The following is an 18,103-nucleotide window of genomic DNA, read 5'->3' on the forward strand; positions in this document are numbered from 1 at the left end:
ATGTTCCCACGAAGCTCCATGAGCACCTTGCTCCCCCCAAGGCACATATAAAGGTCAAAGTTAGTATAAAAAAACCCCTTCATCCTCCTACACTACAAACAAATAGATTATTATTTTTTTTTTTTTACTTATTTTTAGGATAGTATATACTCTATTGCTTTCATGTAACAGAACTGGCTCTCTCTTTCCTATGCGAGGATAACAAAAGTGTTTACTGTGCAGTCAATTACACAACCGAGTTGTTGATTATGGTACAAGTCTATAGAAATAAAAAGTCCTGTAACTAAGTATATTCTTTCAGTTTCACAAAAGAGCTTTACCAACATTAGTTTAAGTAAGCTTTCCTCCCAAGTGTATAGATGCTTCTACCAAGCCAGCAAAAATAAATCCATATATTTTGAAGAATACATAAATACTGACACATTTTCACCTAGCACTTCAAAATTTTTCTTTAGGGGAAAGTGATCTTCACATGAATTTTTCTCAAGTTTAAAAAATTTTAAAAATAAGAACCTTCAAAGAAATCCTCAGAATGATCACGTATCCTGGAAGTGACTGCCCAATCAAGTGTACATTATATAATCTTAATTCATTGCCTATTTAGCGGAAAGTATTGAATATGTTCCATGCTTTGTCTGACCAATGGTTGGACTGGTCTAGAAGGTACAAGAATGTAGTCTTAGAAGTTACCATCCTTTTTTTCCTGAAATACCAGACAACACAGAAATACTGTTCTATGGGAAGTAAGTGAACAAAATACATCATTTGAATAAGAAGTACATTTCTTAGGATATAAGTCACCAAATCTTATACAGAAAAATAAGCCCCTACTGAATCTGGCAATTCATAGAGGAGTTTGAGAGCACGTGACTTTCCATGGGCCACAGAGACAACAGACATTACTACAGCAAAATATCTGCAGTGTTTCAGTTGGCTTTAGATGCTCTAGATTCACTGCAAGTTTGGAATGGCTTGTTTTGACCTTTTGTCTAGGAAATATTAATATAAAGAGTGGGGGTTTGGCTGTAGTTTCAGCCTTCTACGTTGGCCGACCAAGTTACTATAAATCTTAAGCCTCATCACTTAGATCTCGTTCTGCAAGGACGATTTCACCGCACAAATCAATAAAGTTACTTCAGTGGAGCCAAGTACATATGATGTTTCCATCAGAGACTTCACAAACTCATCTAGTTCTTTCATTTTAGTCTAGAAAAAAAAAATAGCCACCTCAAATTCAAACAATTATTTCTCCCTCTGGCTTTTTCTGTCACGACATCCAAATAACTTGATGTGAGTCCCCAAACCATGGCACACTAACTCCCAAGCAAACTTTCCATAATTGCAATCATCAAAGAACAAATAAATATGAAGAGGCATAAAGAAGCAGGGTTTTTTAGTGAAGTTCTAACAATCAAAGTGGGTGCCAAATTAAATCTAAAGCAAAGACAAACGCATAATAAAATTCCCTGATGACTGTTTGTCTTCCTCTCCTTAGCCTAACTACAAGTCTCCAGATCCATGGTCTATTTGAGCAGTAACGTACTTAAATCTAACCTGCTTTTCCACTTCACCCACATCATCAGTGTTTTATGACCAACTTCAAGGTGCAGGCAGTGTATTTACACAAAATAATAAATTCAAATAGAAATGGTACATCAGGGAATTTCTTTCTTTTGATCACAAGTGCATTTCTTTGCAGTTTCTGGTTACTACCAGTTTAGAAAGAAAGCATAATATACAGTGGATTACATGCTCTATATAGTTTTCCTCATCAAGCTCACAGGTTTTTAATGCCAGGGTAAAGTCACAAAAAGAAACAGGAATACTTAATTGCTTCCATTTTTCCTGGAAGATCCAGGAAGAGAGACATCAGGCCCTCTCAAACAATACACTTCTCATCTTTAAAAGTTACCAGATATTCACAGGTTCTGGGGCATTTCTCATAAATGGGAAACTAAAGATGGCATAAAGCTCACTCAGAAATTTGTAATGGCACTGAACTGCTGAAACACAACATTTAAGAACTTGTGGGTTTAGTGGAAGAAGGCCCTTTCACTAAAATTTTATGCCACTGTCACTAATTTCAACTATTACTCACGCACACATCCTCTGACAGATGAGATATGATGTATAATAGGCATATACATTGAGTCTTTCTTTACTCTCATCATTTGTATGGGTTTTTTGCACTCCATTAAGCTTAGAAATTAAGAGAATTAATTTAGAGGCCTACTTTAATTTCTAGTTCTTTCTTCATTAAGAACTTCTTATAAAAATTCATATACTCCAATCTCTCAAAAGCTTAACGCTCCAAATTTAGAACCATATGACATTTGCATTCATAAAACCTAATTTTATATGAGTCCTTCGAACGATGAATAAACAAAAATGCCCTTCTAAAAGGATGTCTCTGGCTTAGACTCGAATTGGTGCAGCTTTAAAGCTTACCACATCAACTTCAGCCTCTTTTCCCCCTTCTTAGTTTTAAAGGATCATAGTGAAAAACAGTGTTTCCCCAAACTCTCCCCAGTCAAAATGTAGCAACTGTTTTATGGACTTTCACAAGACTTGTGCTCTTTGTTTGTGTATTTTCATCAGATATTAAAATTTCCTAAACTTGATGTAATCACTAGGTTTGCGCATCAGCACCTAATACAACAGAGAGTGGTGTCAACTTCTGTCAGAGGCGATATTTAAAAATATCTGCATACCCTCACAGTTTTTACCATATTATTTTATGTTCAGTTCACAGAGTAAGTTTACAAACGTATGGACCTGCCACTGAGGTTTTTTGGTTTTGTTTTTGGGGTTTCTTTTTTTGTTTGGTTTTTTTTTTTTTTTTTTTAAAAAAACAACTAGATTCTTCAGCAGGAAGACATCTTTCAGACAAAAAGTATGTGCTCATCAAGGCACTGCAAGAAAGCGGCTAGTTTCACCCTTAAGTTTTTACAGGAGAACTTCAGATTCTCTAAGATGTTGTCCTTTACCAATAGTTTATTTCTGCTCTTGTTACAGAAAACTTTATATTAGTTAAAAGGGGCATTTCGGGAAGGAATGGCTTCCAATTATTCAATTACATTTTTACAGAAAGATCCTTCTACTCGTTGTACTCTTTGCCCTTCACGGTATTTTTTGGAGACACAGTCTTTTCATTTCACATCTATCAGTCATCAGATGCTGATTTCAAAGGGACACTTCCTTAGGGACTCTTACCCTTTCATAATTTCCTCTTGCTTTCACATCATGCCTGATGCGTTCACAAATACCAATATATTTCCACTTCTAGAAATAACAACAAATACCTCGTTTCCAGTAACATGGGAATTCAGCTGTTCATCAGTCTAACACCTTCCAGAATTTTAAATTCTCTTTGGAAAACAGGGAATCTCCCATTCATACAGTTATCAGGTCACAAAGTAGCAAAAAAAAAAAAAATAAAAAAAAATAATCAAGCTGCAATCATTCAATTAAAGTTTTTGCTTGACCCTAAATTCCATAAATTTATAAGTCATTACAATTTCACTATGAGCAATTTCCAAAAAGGCTTTTCAAGACCATGGTGTGGCATTCTCAAAAAATATTACAAACGGTGACGGTGGTTAAGGTATTCTGTCTTTTAGAAAGACAAAGACCGGGCAGTTGGAACACGATGAGAATTCACACTGTGAAACATCCATGGCTGCTTGCCTAAATAATTAAGCAAGCATGAAAAGCAAATGAGTTTTTAAGGAGAGTGTCTGTTGCTGGGGAAAGAGGCACCTGTGGTTATTTGATTCATTATTAACATTTCTAGTATAGTAATGCCTGAAGGTCCCAACCAGGTTGTTTAAATTAACTCAATCAACATAGCAATTTGCATAGGGGCAATAAAGGCAAATGCAGTCAACATGTTAATAACTTTAAATGAACAAAGGGTATTAAAAACCGAAGCAAATGAATATAGTCTTTAGAAAATACTGTTTTAGCCATCTCTACACATTAAACTGAAACAACTTATTTTTTGGATCCATATTGCAACCAGAACATTACATTTAACCTCAAAAGACAACACACAAAACTACAAACATGTACCAAACCCAGCTTGGCAGGCTGCAGTTCAAAAAGAGACACAAATCAAAATTAAGCAGCTTCCTCTCACGCTATGCTTTAAAGCGTTGCCTTCAGTCTGGGGACTCCAAAGGGAGAGTCTACTTCTGCTAATCACATATGCGGTAGCCCTAGCATTCTTCCTCCACCACCACAGCAGTACAATAAACCATCATCATACCTTCTGTGCAAGAAAGTCAAAGAGCAATTTGTGACAGGCACAGAGGAATCAGGGAGGCCAATGCTGCCTTTAGAAGAAATAAATAAAAACAAGCGTCCAAAAATAACCCACAATAAAAATCCTTCTGGGCAAGTACTGTTACTTGACTAGACAAATTCAAGATAAAGAAACAGGGGGTGAGAGTCCTGTTTTGAAGTGGAAGAGAGACTGAAGGAGAACTAGACCAAGCAAGTACTAGTTACTGATTTTTCAGTACTGATTATTTGTTGTGCCTCCTCCTCCCTTATCTGGAACCACAGTATAGTTCAGGCTGGAATGGTTCCCAGCAGGTCTCCAGCCCAACCTCCTGCTCAAAGCAGCATCAGCTACAAGAAGAGACTAGGTTGCTCAGGATCTCGAAAAACTTTGAGGAACAGAGACATCAAAACTGCTCTGAGCAACTTGTTCCAACACTTGTCTGTCCTCATGGTGAAAAATCTTTACTTGATATCAAGTCAAAACATCTCATTTTAATTAATTATGTCCATTGGTGTTAATCCCCCTGCTGTGTACTGCTAAAGAGAGCCTGGTTCTAACATCTTTTCAGTAAGCATTAGCCTTATTTAACAGCAGGACACACCAGAAGGCACACTAAAAATTACATTCTACTAGGCTGAAATTGGAGATCAAAGCACTGCCAACACTTCTTCACAATGTCTTTTATGACCACACTGCAAAGACCATGACACTGGAGAGTACAAGAGGCTAAAAAAGAAACTGCCATTTCCAAGGATGAGAAGGCAGCATTTCCCCACACTGAGATCAAAAACTTTAGCCAAATAGTTCTTCAGGTGCAAGGAATTAAGTGCCCCGAAACACATGAGCGAACCTAAAGCATTCAAAAGTTGGGCCAAGGCAAGACAAGCTTCACAACTCTCCTAAACAAGCAAGGCCTGTCACTTAGATTGGACTGACAAAAAAGCAAACAAAAGGCCTGATTACAGACCTCTCTAAAGACTGTATTTGCAAGTAAAATGCAGTATCTGAAAATATAAGCAAGTACTTTCCCTGTCAGAGGCTGATGACTGATCGTCCTTCCAACTCAATCAACATGCAGCATGGCTCCGCTCTGCACGAGGAAGGAGCCTGATTTGTAGCAGTGGTCTGGACGTTTTCACTTCATTTCAGATAATGCTTTAAAGTCTAAATGTACCAGAGGCACACTGAATCGGACAACACTTTCAACAGGAGGTTTCCAAGACATAGGACACATTTCACCTGAAGATAAAATGGGAGAAAAAAATACCCCCAAAATTGTCCTTCCAATTTAAAAAAAAAAAAAAAAAAAAGGCATTTTGGCTTTTTCCAAGATGACGGCAATTTTGAAGCTCCAAAAACTATTGTGAAATGTAGCAGTTCTCCAGTGGAACAAGACAAACTCCCACATCTCAGTCATCAGCATAAGAAGAAAACTGATATAACTCTTAAACAGACTGCCATTAACAGCGAAAATTAGTCTCCTCTATTGCTAAGTTTTAGCAGCATACTAAAAGCATATTACACTATAGGGGACAGAATTTTTAATGGAGAATGGGAGACCAAATCCCAAAGCTGCTCAATAAAGATAGGAAGAGAGGTTGTCCAAGAGGTACAGACCAAAGCCTAAGAGACCACACTTATGATTTCAACACACACACACCCTTTTTTTTTTTTTTTTAAAAAAAAAAAAAGCTAACAGAACAGAACAACAAGAGAGAAAGAACACAAATATGACAGGTCACTAAACAAATACTGAGTTGCGGGTAACAGCAGATTCAAATCTTCTTCATGTTACTTCTACTTCATGTTACTCTCACTTTTCGCTACCACCTTCCTTATGTTGTGAGCTACAGAGGGTGTTGGCCCTCCCAGCGCTTGCAAGACACCAGCTGAAGGTCACTGATATGGAGGATGCCATAAGTGGGATGGAAAACGGCACAGCAAATATTGTCTCCAGCTGCAAGATGGTAAAAGGAAGCAGTGGATGACCTTTTTCACAGGCTTTCATTTACCCTTCTTGCTGGCAGCCGGAGTTACAAGGTTCATTTTTTGTTTTGCTTTTAGATGAAGCAATAAACTAAAGGTTGGTATACTTCCCCCCCCCCACCCCCGCCCAAATACATAAAAATCTATTTCAAGGCATTCTGTAATTCACTCAGTAGCCTCTATGAAGACACTTCATAAGGATGTTTCATTTGGTAACTTTCTTCAAAAAAAATTCCTGCAGTCAGCTGATTAGCAGCCCTGCAGGTCACTTCGCCTCCTGCGCAGCAACTGAGCTGCATCAAGTAGAAAATTCTGAAGAAAAATCTCAAAATTTGCTATTCACGTCTAAGCAAGAGTTGGTGAAGGTCAGCAGTAACCCATTTCAAATGTGATTTTTCTTCTGATATAAAATGGATGACTTTCTCATTTTGGTGGACCAGCATTATGTATTTTGTATAGATGAGTCTGAACAAGATAAGCATTTTGGAAAGATAATACCACTGCTACTACTAGCACCACCAACCTTTCTTTTCCTTTAGTGATATTCACATCCCAGTTTCAGGATGGGAGTGCTGTCCTTGAAAGAAAAAGGTATTTCAAAGTAATAGTACAGTCTATTAGATGGCTATCCTTTTCTTTCAAACTAATTGCTTTTCTTTTGTTATGCACATGACCTGTGAGCAAAGGCTGATCTAAAGCAGAACATTCCTGAAGTTGTCTGCCTCTGGTGGCCATAAATGTTTTGCCACCATCTTGAAAAGCTCTTTTATACATTCTTAATCAGGACTTTCTGGCTAGCTACAGTTAATGATAACGTTTAAGATTCCTGTTTGCTCAGATTCACCTTAAAGAAGCTATAAAGTAAAGCACATCAGAAGTCTTCACACAGTTAAATATGTTAATACAGATCATGACACCTAATGCATTTTTCCTCTTTCCAGGGTTGATTATTTCCCTGCTACTAATCTATTTCTGGCTCTTCCCATCTCTTCGGGTTACCCCTCTTTAACCTTTTGGTCCTCTCCTGCCCCATCTCGACACCTTTTCTGGCTGGAATGTACAGAGGGGAAAAGACAAATCATTCGATCTTTCTATCTGTTCCCACTGACAATACAGCTCTTCTTTTACAGGTACAATACCTCTTTCTTGTTCTTCCTCACATTGTGTGACTGTTCTTCACATTACTGTGATCATTCTATTTCATAACAATCACCATGAAAAATCACCCGTGTTTAAAAGGAAATAAACCTTCCATTCTACACATGCAGTATTTGGTTAGAAGTAATCAAAATAATTGAATGAGAGTTTAGGAAAGAGGAAAAAAGTTACTAATTTTAAGAATTAAAGATTCATGTGATGATTGCAATTCCAGCAGACTGCTTCAAGCAATAAATAGTCTTCAGAGGGATGCCATTTACCAAGACAGCTGGGAGGACAAAAATAGATGCAACTAACCTACTCACATTGTATGTAAAACAGTTGTAACATAGAGAATGAGGGTCAGACAGCATATGTCAGTAGAGCTTTCTATTTCCACATACAGAGCAAGTGCATATTTCTCTCAAAATACATTTTATAAAACAGGTCTCTCTAGTGCACTAACCCATTTACACAGTATTACCTACCAAAAAAGTTATTTCTGTCTTCAACAACTGTTGTTTTAAAAATGTGTAACGTCTGACCCTGTGCCATTGCAGTGACTCTGAATCCTGATGAAAGGATCATACTAACTCTTGATGTGTTGTTTGCCGCATTAAGAGCAAAAATATTTGTTTGACATTTAATTTTACTGAACAATTACTCAGATTTACAAACCCAGTGATTTTCCAATTCAGAATTTTTAGAGAAAAATTAAAACATCCCAAACAGCCCATGCTGACAGCTCTTTACTTGCAATTAATCTTAAACTTTAACAATTCAACAAAAGTTTCAAATAAAAAAGGATACAATACCTGAAGAAGGTCACTGAGGTCAAGTAACATGTCTGTGAAGAAGTCAAGGAATATACATGCTTGTTGAACATGACAGTGTTTCTTAATTTCATTAGCAACACCAAAAAAGGAAGAAATAAACCCAAGTTTAACTGTCAAAGAAACCAAATACGGACTAGGTACTTGGATGCACTACTTCTGCTAACATGCAGCATCCAGCTAACAGTTCAGCTCCCCAAAAAATCCCACCAGCACCCGCTGCGTTTACTGTACAAGTTGTCTCTGTGGAGTGATGGTCTCAAAGAACACCTTGTGTGACTTAGAATACTCACCACATACTGCAGCCTACGAAAGCCCCAATGATAACAAAACCCAACAATAGCAGCAAGACAGAATACTCTTATTACATTCCATTTAAGAATATAAAGCATCATCAATCTCGTATGCCAGCTTAAGAGCACAGGATCCCAGAAAAACAGATGAAAGAGCAAGCTACGAAAACTGCAGTAAGCTTCTTTTGTCCTCTTCTATGAGGACCTGTCAAAGAAGTGGGAAGAGAAAGCGGCTTTGGCAACTCTCTTCTCTGACCAAGCAAATCAGCTGTCACCTTTGAGTTTTCACTCCCTCCATCATATCCTGTGCTGCTGCAAAAATATCAGGTCACCGTCTACTACTCATTATAGGCACACTCGGAACTCATAATAGCTAAGAGCAAGCCAAAACCACTGCAAGTTTCCATTGCATTTTACTGAAAGTAAGCATACTTATAAATACATTGTCCTAACAGTATCTAAAAAGAAGAAAACCAAGCCCCATTAAGCTTAAGGTGCAAAGGTAGCCTTCTCGCTGCTATCAAACTAACAAACACGCGCTGGATCTCCTATCAGCTACTCAGGTGTGGCTCACATGTATTAAAAGGGTTCCGGTTTTACCATTAAAAGGAGCGTCAAAGTAAAGTGTGAGAGAAGGCGGGGGGGGGGGGGGGGGAAGGAGAGAGAGGCAGGCAAAGACGACATGTACGCAGGGGTGTATGTGCGTTTATGTATGTAGCAATGTGTTAAGAAATCCAGTATTAAAGCAAAATACAGGGACGTCAGTATAGTTTGGTACATCGTGGTAACACAAGTATTAGCGTATGTTCTTCTTAAAGTATGCCAGACTAATATAGTACACGTTTCTCCTAAGCATTATCAGCCGTGGAAGGAGAGCAATTCAGATAACGTAATCAGTTCATACATAAACATTTTTATCCTTGAGCATTTGTATCCTTAGTTTGCATTTGAAACTGGATGAATTTAGTACTCCAAATTTGTTACAAAATTCAATACATTATGTTAATATTATTTGGTGACAGTTAATTTTAGCATTAAAAAAAACACAGCATAGTGGGATATTTAATTAGCTGAAAACTTAGTATGTCTCTGAAAAAAATCCAAAATCCATTATAGATAATATTATGCAAGACGTTCAAGTAACCTTAAATTTAAACACAGTAAGGATATTGCTAACAAAAACAATCCGTAAAATATAGAACTTGCAAATCTACACAGAGCAATACTGAATTCAATGCAAATTTTGGGGAAAAGAAGTGAGAAAGGAGAAAATGGAAAGACTTTAACAATGCAATTGCCAAGGAACCATAATAATCATCAGCTCAAACAGATCTAGAAAGAAATCACTACGCCAATTTTACGCTTGAGAAATATTCGAGGTCTGAAAATGTTCCTAGCTAGTTACTGACCTGAAGTGTCTGGTTATTCTATGCCCACTTTGAGATACCTTCACCACTGACATAACTTGTAACTCATACCTGATAGATTTCGTCACAATTTAGGAAAAAACAACAACAAGAAAATCAAAACCAAACAAAAAACCCCAAGCAAACTAACAAACAAACAAAAAAACACCAGAAGAAAAGCAGCAGGTTATTGAGTGAGCAACTGAGTGGTCCCGGAGTCTGAATGCTGTTCCTGGAGACAGAGGAGGAGTCAGAAAGAGCGTCACTGCCAGACGCTAATTCGGATCTTAGGTGAGCCAGAGCGCTACTTTTCTCACCCAGGCATTTCAGTTACGGTCATGAAATCTGTGTTCTTCATTCTCCTCAAACTGTTAAAAACACTTTGGTGGAAGACAAAGTTAATAACACATTACAAGTGCTCAAGCTTTATTACTGTAAGGAAAAAACGAACAAAACACACCACCACACCTTTTTGTCCAAGTAAGAAGAAACAGAGAGCACTGCATGCATTTATAACGACACAAGATTAGAGCTAAGAAGCTGGAAAATTCGCTTGCAGGGTTCAGGCAACTCTGAAGCAATTTTGAGCTACTCTATAGATGCTTTAACATACAGTTGCTTTTCTCCTTAGAGAAGTTAGTTCAAGTGTCCACTGAAATTGTAAGCAAAGGTCACAGTAAAAATGTGGCATTTCTGGATTTCATTTAAGGTAGCCTCCAGCAGTCTCTCTCCCTGATGAGACGTGTAGCTGCTACGGTGAAGCCAAAGCAAGGGGAAACTTGAGTCATGCAGTAGCAATGGGTTGGCCTTTACTGTGAAAATTGTGAGCACAATTATCAGCAGGAAGTAGTTGTAAAAACAGGCAGTTGTTTTCAAACTCCTTTTCAGAGTTGGAACAGTTCAGGAGAACGTACAACAACAGCTGAAACCAGCAGATAATACTTAATATGTATTCAAAAATTATACAATCATAAGATAAATGTTTTCTTTGAAGCCAAAAGAAAACAATGATAATTTTACATATGGAGACTGCTAGCACATGGAAAAGTTCTCAAAGGGATAGAAAGCTAATGATATTGTAGATATACACATACAAACATAACAGAACATAAACACAAGAGGCCTTAGGTTATAAATGCACACAATTTAAAAAAAAAGTGAAAAGTAAAAAGCGTTAACAGTTTCAACTGCTTTTCCTTTGCTGTTCATTCTTCAAGCTAATTTTCACCAAGGTATGCAATTGACTGTCCATCACTAGAAACTTTTAAATCAAAATGAGATGCGTCTAAAGGCTTTACTTCAAAAGATTTCATTTAAGGGAATCCTTTGACGAACGTGATGCAAGAGGTCAGACTGAGTGACTAGAACACTCCTTTGCTGCCTTTGTAATCTAGTAATCTGTGGATAATGTGAGAGCACGATGAATCACAGCAATAATGATCTCATTCTCAGCACCAGAGGAAACAAAAGTTCATGATGAAATGAATAGTACCGGAAACCTAAAACCCAAAATACCAAAACAAGCATGCATTTGTCCTTCAGATAGACCTACATTTTACATATTCCAGCAATCCTGAAGTACTTATATGTAGCCAAATCCCCTTGGTTTTCAATATTAACACTTCCCAGGAGGCAAACCTGCCATTTGCCAAAGTTATATACAGAGATGTGGAAGATGCTTTTAAAATAACAACTACTATTTACAACAGAGTAGTTGCCCCTCCTAAAAAAATTAATAAATCTTTAAATAAAATATTTATTTTAGTGTCTGACAATCTACAATAATCAGGAAACCTTCAAACAGATTATTTCATGCTACTGTGTCAAAATTCTTCCGCTACATAGCATGTCATATCTGACAGATACAGGCACATATGAACAGCGCAGAAAGATAGAGTCTAGTATTTATTTTAGTTAGTTAGTTTTCATGAGTTACCCCCAGAACTACTTTTTTTTTTTTTTTTTTAAAAAAACTTATTTTCAGAAGCTTACTACAAGACCAGCCACACCACAGAAAGAGGATTAATGCCAAGGAATGGTGACTGCAAGCCACTCAGCAGAAATCTGACATCCGTAAGAGCCATGCTGTCCACTAATGAACCATTACCTTTTTTCAGTTGAAGCTAAAATGCTTTCTGTTTCTAACAAAAACTAAAGGCAGATCCATTAAATGTATAAAATATTTAAATATAATGCCCCTCTCTGTATTCAACAAGAGCAATTCAGCTGGCTGCAAACAAAAAAGTAAAGCTTAATAGGAAATCTGACTGAAAAAAAAAAATTAAAACTTTTTTTTCTCAAGTCCTAAATGAAATGAAATATTTGCATTTTCAATGTTACAATTCTGTATAAGCTACATAAGAGATGTAAGCTTCCCAGAAGCACTTACAGTAGCAAACACAGGGAGGTAAGACAAAAGGGAGGGTGGACATATAGAATGGTTCGGGTTGGAAGGGACCTTAAAGATCACCTAGTTCCAACCCCCCTGCCATGGGCAGGGACACCTCCCACCAGACCAGGCTGCTCAAAGCCCCATCCGGCCTGGCCTTGAACACCTCCAGGGATGGGGCATCTACAACTTCCCTGGGCAACCAGTTCCAGTGCCTCACCACCCTCACAGTAGAGAATTTCTTCCTAATATCTAATCTAAATTTCCCCTCTTCAAGTTTAAAACCATTACCCCTCATCCTATTGCTACACTCCCTGATAAAGAGTCCCTCCCCAGCTTTCCTGTAGGCCCCCTTTAGGTACTGGAAGGCCACTATAAAGTCTCCCTGGTAGAACTGGAGTGATACCAGGGTGAAAAGCTAGTGACAGCATTTGGCTGGCCCTGAACCATGTTTCCCACCTTTCAGTTCAACATCCAATTCACAAACTTCCCTTTCCAGATTTTCATACACCAAGTGATTTCTGATTATGACTTATCACAATTATATCTCTGCCGCTTTACAAACTTTCACCATTTAATTAGCAATTAATTAAAACTGACTGACAGCACTAATCGTTTAAGGTAAACATTTCTCTTCCCACTGACACTGAACTAAAGCAATTAGAAAATAATAACCAAAACCAATTCTTTTGTAGAAAACTAATTTCTGATAACTCTAATAAAAGCTTTGCCTCGAGGCTGAAATCCTACAGAACCAGTTTCCAAAGTTTCTCAAGTTTGCAATTCTCTCTGTGCAAAGAGGTCCACAGAGCACACGCTGCATTTAACAAATCAAACTGGTAGTACAAATGCCATTTTCATAAAAGGCTAACTTTACTTATGTGTAGGTTAAATGCACGAGCAAAAAAAAAAAACAAACAAAAAAAACCACTGCATTTTGGTCTGCGGGGTTTTTTTCCCTTCTTTGCACACAGCTGCATGTCTGTATTTCATAAAACTGTATTTTTCTATTCTGTATTCTAAAATCCCCAACTAAAGGACAAAACGCAGTGCCGCACTCCACCCCCTGGTAAATGACTGTTTCTCTAGCAGTTCCCTTTCAGCACGTGCAAGGCCTCTACCTTCATAGATAAGACAAAGTTAACAGCACTAATTCAGCATCATACAACCACCTGGGTAGATTATTAAAAAAGGTAACAGGCATTTTGGGCTGCACTCAGCCTGCCTGATTTCATGGCGTTAACTCAAAGGGTCAGGAGTGTAGCTTTCTGGCTCACTCAAGTTCCGAGTTAGCCTGACACCAGTTCTCCCCTCCTGTATCTCCAGCGTCTGTAGACAAAATCTAGGGCAACTGGGCTGCCGACTGGCACCACAGCCGGCTAGACTGGATGGATCCAACGCCTGCGAGCTACATTAACCTTCAGACTCCCCAATGCACATTCAGTTCAGTCTTTACTAAATTAATGGTGTAGCTTTTCTTAATAATTGTCTTCAGAGTCATTCCCATTTAGAGGAACATTTTCAAAAGCACGCCAGGCCAGCTGAATATGCAGCGAGCGTTCAGCACTTTTGAAAACGCTGCCCTTGGAGAATACGGTCTTCAAAGGATTAGGGCTAGGCTGTATTCCTAGTGTTACTGACTTCACGTAAATAACCTGCTTTGTAGAATATTGCAAAGTATTTACACAGTCGCACGTAAATTTACAATGCAGTGCAACACAACCCAAAAAAGTAAAAAAAAAAATATATATTTCTTGTCCCAAAAATGCTTGTTCAGTCAACTCTCAATTATTCAAGATACCAGATGGATAAAATATGCAAAGAATATTTGTACTAAGCTACTGAAAGATAATCTAGTTAGTATATTAGCTTTCGGAAAAGAAAATTTAGGCACAGAATCAAAATGTAAATATTAATTTAAAAGAAAATTTAGGCACAGAATCAAAATGTAAATATTAATTTAAAAGTTTTGAGAGACATGAGGTTAATCTTCAACCTGGATGTGACCATGTATAAATAACAGTTGGCTATATTCAAACAACAAAAAGTCTCCAAACAAGAAAGAGAGACCCCGTCCCCTGAACAGTAAATTGAACAAGCGGTGGTGAGGGAAAACAAGAGAGGTTGCTAGGAGAAGGAAGGTTTAAGGAAGAACTTAAAAGAAGACCGGGGCTGGCAGACAAGAATGGGAGAGAGGCACCAGGAAAGGAGCACAGCTCAGGCTGCAAGGGAAAAAGAAACAAGAGTAAATAGTAAAATCACTGCAGAAAACATCCTGTGTCTGAAAAGAGTTCAAACACATAATCAGGTATGAAATTGCACAGTCCAAAAATCCGCAAAGAATAACCATTTGATAATAAAGTGGGCGTAAAAGGCGGCAGCTGGGAAGGAGGACACCAATAGTAAAGATTTAAGTAAATGTAAAGGAGTTCAGTTCTCTCTCTTTTCCCCGTGGACAAAGTCTGTAAAGGTTATGACTCTTGTACCAACAGTGAAAGAAAAGTTTCACAAAACTCAGAGGGGCAGATTTGGAAGAACTATTCTGAGATGACAATCAGGTATTCAGCACAGCAGCAACACACACATTTGGAAACAGGAAGCAGCTAGCTGAGACAGAGAAGTGGCAGAAACTCGAAGGAGAGAAAAATCACTGCCTGCTCAGAGGTGGCTAAGGAAAACCAGCACCGCCATGAGCCGGACACTCTGCTTTTCAGAAAACTCCAAATGGAAGAGTTTGGAAAGATGCAAGAAAAGAAAAAAAGAAAAGAAAAAAACCACAAACACAAACAACAAACCCAAACCAGAATATTCTCTACCAGCCTGCTCCAAACTGACTTGATTCTGACCCATTACCACCCCCTTCCCTGGGCTGCTATTTGTGCAGCAACGTGGCAAACCAGCCTAGGGAACTGTCTGAAATAAATATTTTTCTTTTTTTTTTTTATTTTGGCCTGTTTTCAGCTGGATTAACTCCCCAGTTCGCATGTAACTGCACAAACACCTGGGCTGATAGAAGGCAGGGGACGGACTGGGGGAGGGCTGAGCAGGCAAGGGCAAAGCAAGACGACTGACTTTCTGAAGCCATTACCAGCTCACACTGGCTTAAAGCATTCATCAGAATTAGAGCCTGAGACAATCTCTCAGTCACCCATCCCACCTTCTTAAATTTCCCTTTAAAGTAACACTGTTTGCAGAGTTCTCCCCGGCTTGCTCCAAAACAAAAGGACCTACCTTATCTGAAAGGGAAACCTAAAAACAAATAAGGAGCAAAAGCCTGAAGACTAACTGCTTTATAGTAAACTGAAAATCTTACAAAACTGATAACATGTTCCTTGTTTTAAGTACATACACAGTTCCTGCGTGAAAATTCATCATACTACTGCTCTGGTTTACCCACAGTAAACACCCAGCCATACTTTTCAAGAAGTAGCATTACAGTGCTCAACTAGACCAGAACAAAACCCAATTCTGTAGATACAGAATGTTTTACATTTTCCATGCTCGAAGCCCAGCGTTACATCTTTGCTTTCATGCCCATACTGAGTCTAATGCACTGGTATTAAGTGCTCCTTGGAGAATTATCTCAACAGACCTTTGCTGGGACGGGGGCGCAGCAGCTGCTGTAGCCAGTACTGGGACATGGCAGAAACTCAGACGCTGCTTTCCTGCCAGTTATCAGTGAACTTGATTTATCCATGCATAGGCATTATCTAATATTTCACATGTAAAACAGTGCCACTTATTTAGCAGCAAGTTTCTGACACATAAGCCTTTGTTTTTAAAAAACAGTATGGCTTCAAAAATAAATTAATTTCATCCCTGTCATTCTCAGGCTGCTGACTCCTTAATGGCCTTTGGCAGCAAGTCCAACAATCAGATGTGTTCAGTTTCCCATTCTCAAAGGCCTTTAAGAGAATCGTATCAGCATGTGTCATGTAAGACAATGACAGAATAAACCCTTCTGTATCAGATTCCTGCAGGCACATACCTGTAGAAACGTCTCTCGTTATTTTAACTGGATACTTGCTGCCATGCACCAAAGGGAGCCCTTGCGTTCAGAAAGCAGGCAGTACGGGAATACCTTTTCCCCTAACGGTTATTCCTGTTGATCAGAAGACCTCACCTCGGCAGAAGAAAGAGCTCTCTGCATTCCCACCCTCCCTTACACCTGCAGTACTCCATTGGAAAATTGCAGAATTAATGGCTTCATGGATGTGGCCAGCTCTCTCCTGGGGCACGGACTGAGCAACACTTTCACAAATGCTACCAAGCTGTTAATTACTAGTTAATTACTAGTCTTGTAGTAATCAAAGCAAGTTTGATTAAAGACATTAGAGTAACTCACGATAACTTCCCCAATCGCCTGCCTTTGTTACAGAACTTAAACGCAGCATGGAACTGAAAACTGGGCGCTTAGGACTAGATTATCAGCAGTGCTTGGAAGTCAGGACAACACACCACCTACACACGGACTGAACTCCTCAAAGCAGTCTGGTTTAGTAGTTGTCAATAAAATAAATAGGAAAACATGGAGCTAAGCTGATGCGCCACATTGATGGGACAAGAAATCCTCAAACCATGCTTTCACTTTAAGAAATGCCTACACTAAATATAAAAAAGGATTTCTATACATTCACTGTAGCAGAAACTTACATAAGTCATAAGAGCACAGAGATACACAGAATTTTATTTTTATTACACAGATACACATTTTTGAAACTGGGATTGCATTATAGTTCATAAACAGCAGCTTATCCCAAATGAGTTACTAATAAAGCATTTTACCAAATATAGAATAATGCATCTTGCACAGGCTATCCTTTAGAGTACCACCACAAGAGTCTTCAAGGGCAGTTTATTTAGCAGTATAGGAGTAGAAAACGCACATTACCTCCTTGAACAGTTATCCAGGTATCCTGGGATATGGTAACATACAGAAGCAACTGAGTTAGCATGCTTGAATTTACCAACCTGGGGACAAGATGCAATATGCAACCATGTCTTTCACTTCTATTTCACAGCAATGCACAAAGGAGAGATTACCTTAAACTGTCACCAGCAGGGTGAGAAGATACCTTTACTTCCTGACAACCCAACTGAACAGAGCTTAAGAAGAACTAAAAAAAAAAAAAAACAAAAAACAAAAAACAAAAAACAAAAAACTGCAATCGCTTTTCTAACTTTAAAAACATTAAAAAACAATTTTATATACCTTTCAGGACTAGAGACAAGTGATGCATCATATTTTGAAATTAATCCAATTCTCAACATGACACGTTGCCCTTCAAGGACATAATATACCAGATTTTAAATTTAAAACAAATTTATGTCTTGAAAAGTTGCCCCTAGAAAAAGATTAAATTTGGTCCTTGAACAAGTATAATACAGCAGGTGGAGGGAGGAGTTTACATGGCAAAGAAAGACAACATATCTGAGATTTTAAAGGTAGCTAACTTTTCAGAGTTCAATAACGAGAATAAATCTTTGAGATGATCTATTGAGCAGGGAAAATACAGTCACAGGCATTTGATACACTTGGTATTTTCACAGAATTGGAAGGGACCTCTGGAGATCATCTAGTCCAACCCCCCTGCCAGAGCAGGGTCACCTACATCAGGTTGCACAGGAATGCGTCCAGGTGGGTTTTGAATGTCTGCAGAGATGGAGACTCCACCACCTCTCTGGGCAGCCTGTTCCAGTGCTCTGCCACCCTCAAAGGAAAGAAGTTCCTCCTCATGTTGAGATGGAACTTCCTATGCTCAAGTTTGTGCCCA

General features: G+C 38.4%; 1 protein-coding gene across 3 annotated transcripts in view; it reads right to left on the minus strand.

The window, feature by feature from the left end:
- BRF1 (BRF1 RNA polymerase III transcription initiation factor subunit) overlaps window positions 1–18,103 on the minus strand; it is a 179,332-nt gene that overhangs the window by 98,147 nt on the left and 63,082 nt on the right. For 2 of the 3 annotated variants that reach the window (XM_063333487.1, XM_063333488.1), the window contains exon 4: window positions 8,224–8,255. The exons of the other annotated variant lie outside the window; for it this stretch is intronic. In XM_063333487.1, the coding sequence (XP_063189557.1) occupies window positions 8,224–8,255 (32 nt within the window). The remainder of the gene's footprint in view (window positions 1–8,223; window positions 8,256–18,103) is intronic. 3 annotated transcript variants of the gene reach the window in all.

Source organism: Chroicocephalus ridibundus, chromosome 4 (assembly GCF_963924245.1).
Source record: "Chroicocephalus ridibundus chromosome 4, bChrRid1.1, whole genome shotgun sequence".
Lineage (NCBI taxonomy): Eukaryota > Metazoa > Chordata > Aves > Charadriiformes > Laridae > Chroicocephalus > Chroicocephalus ridibundus.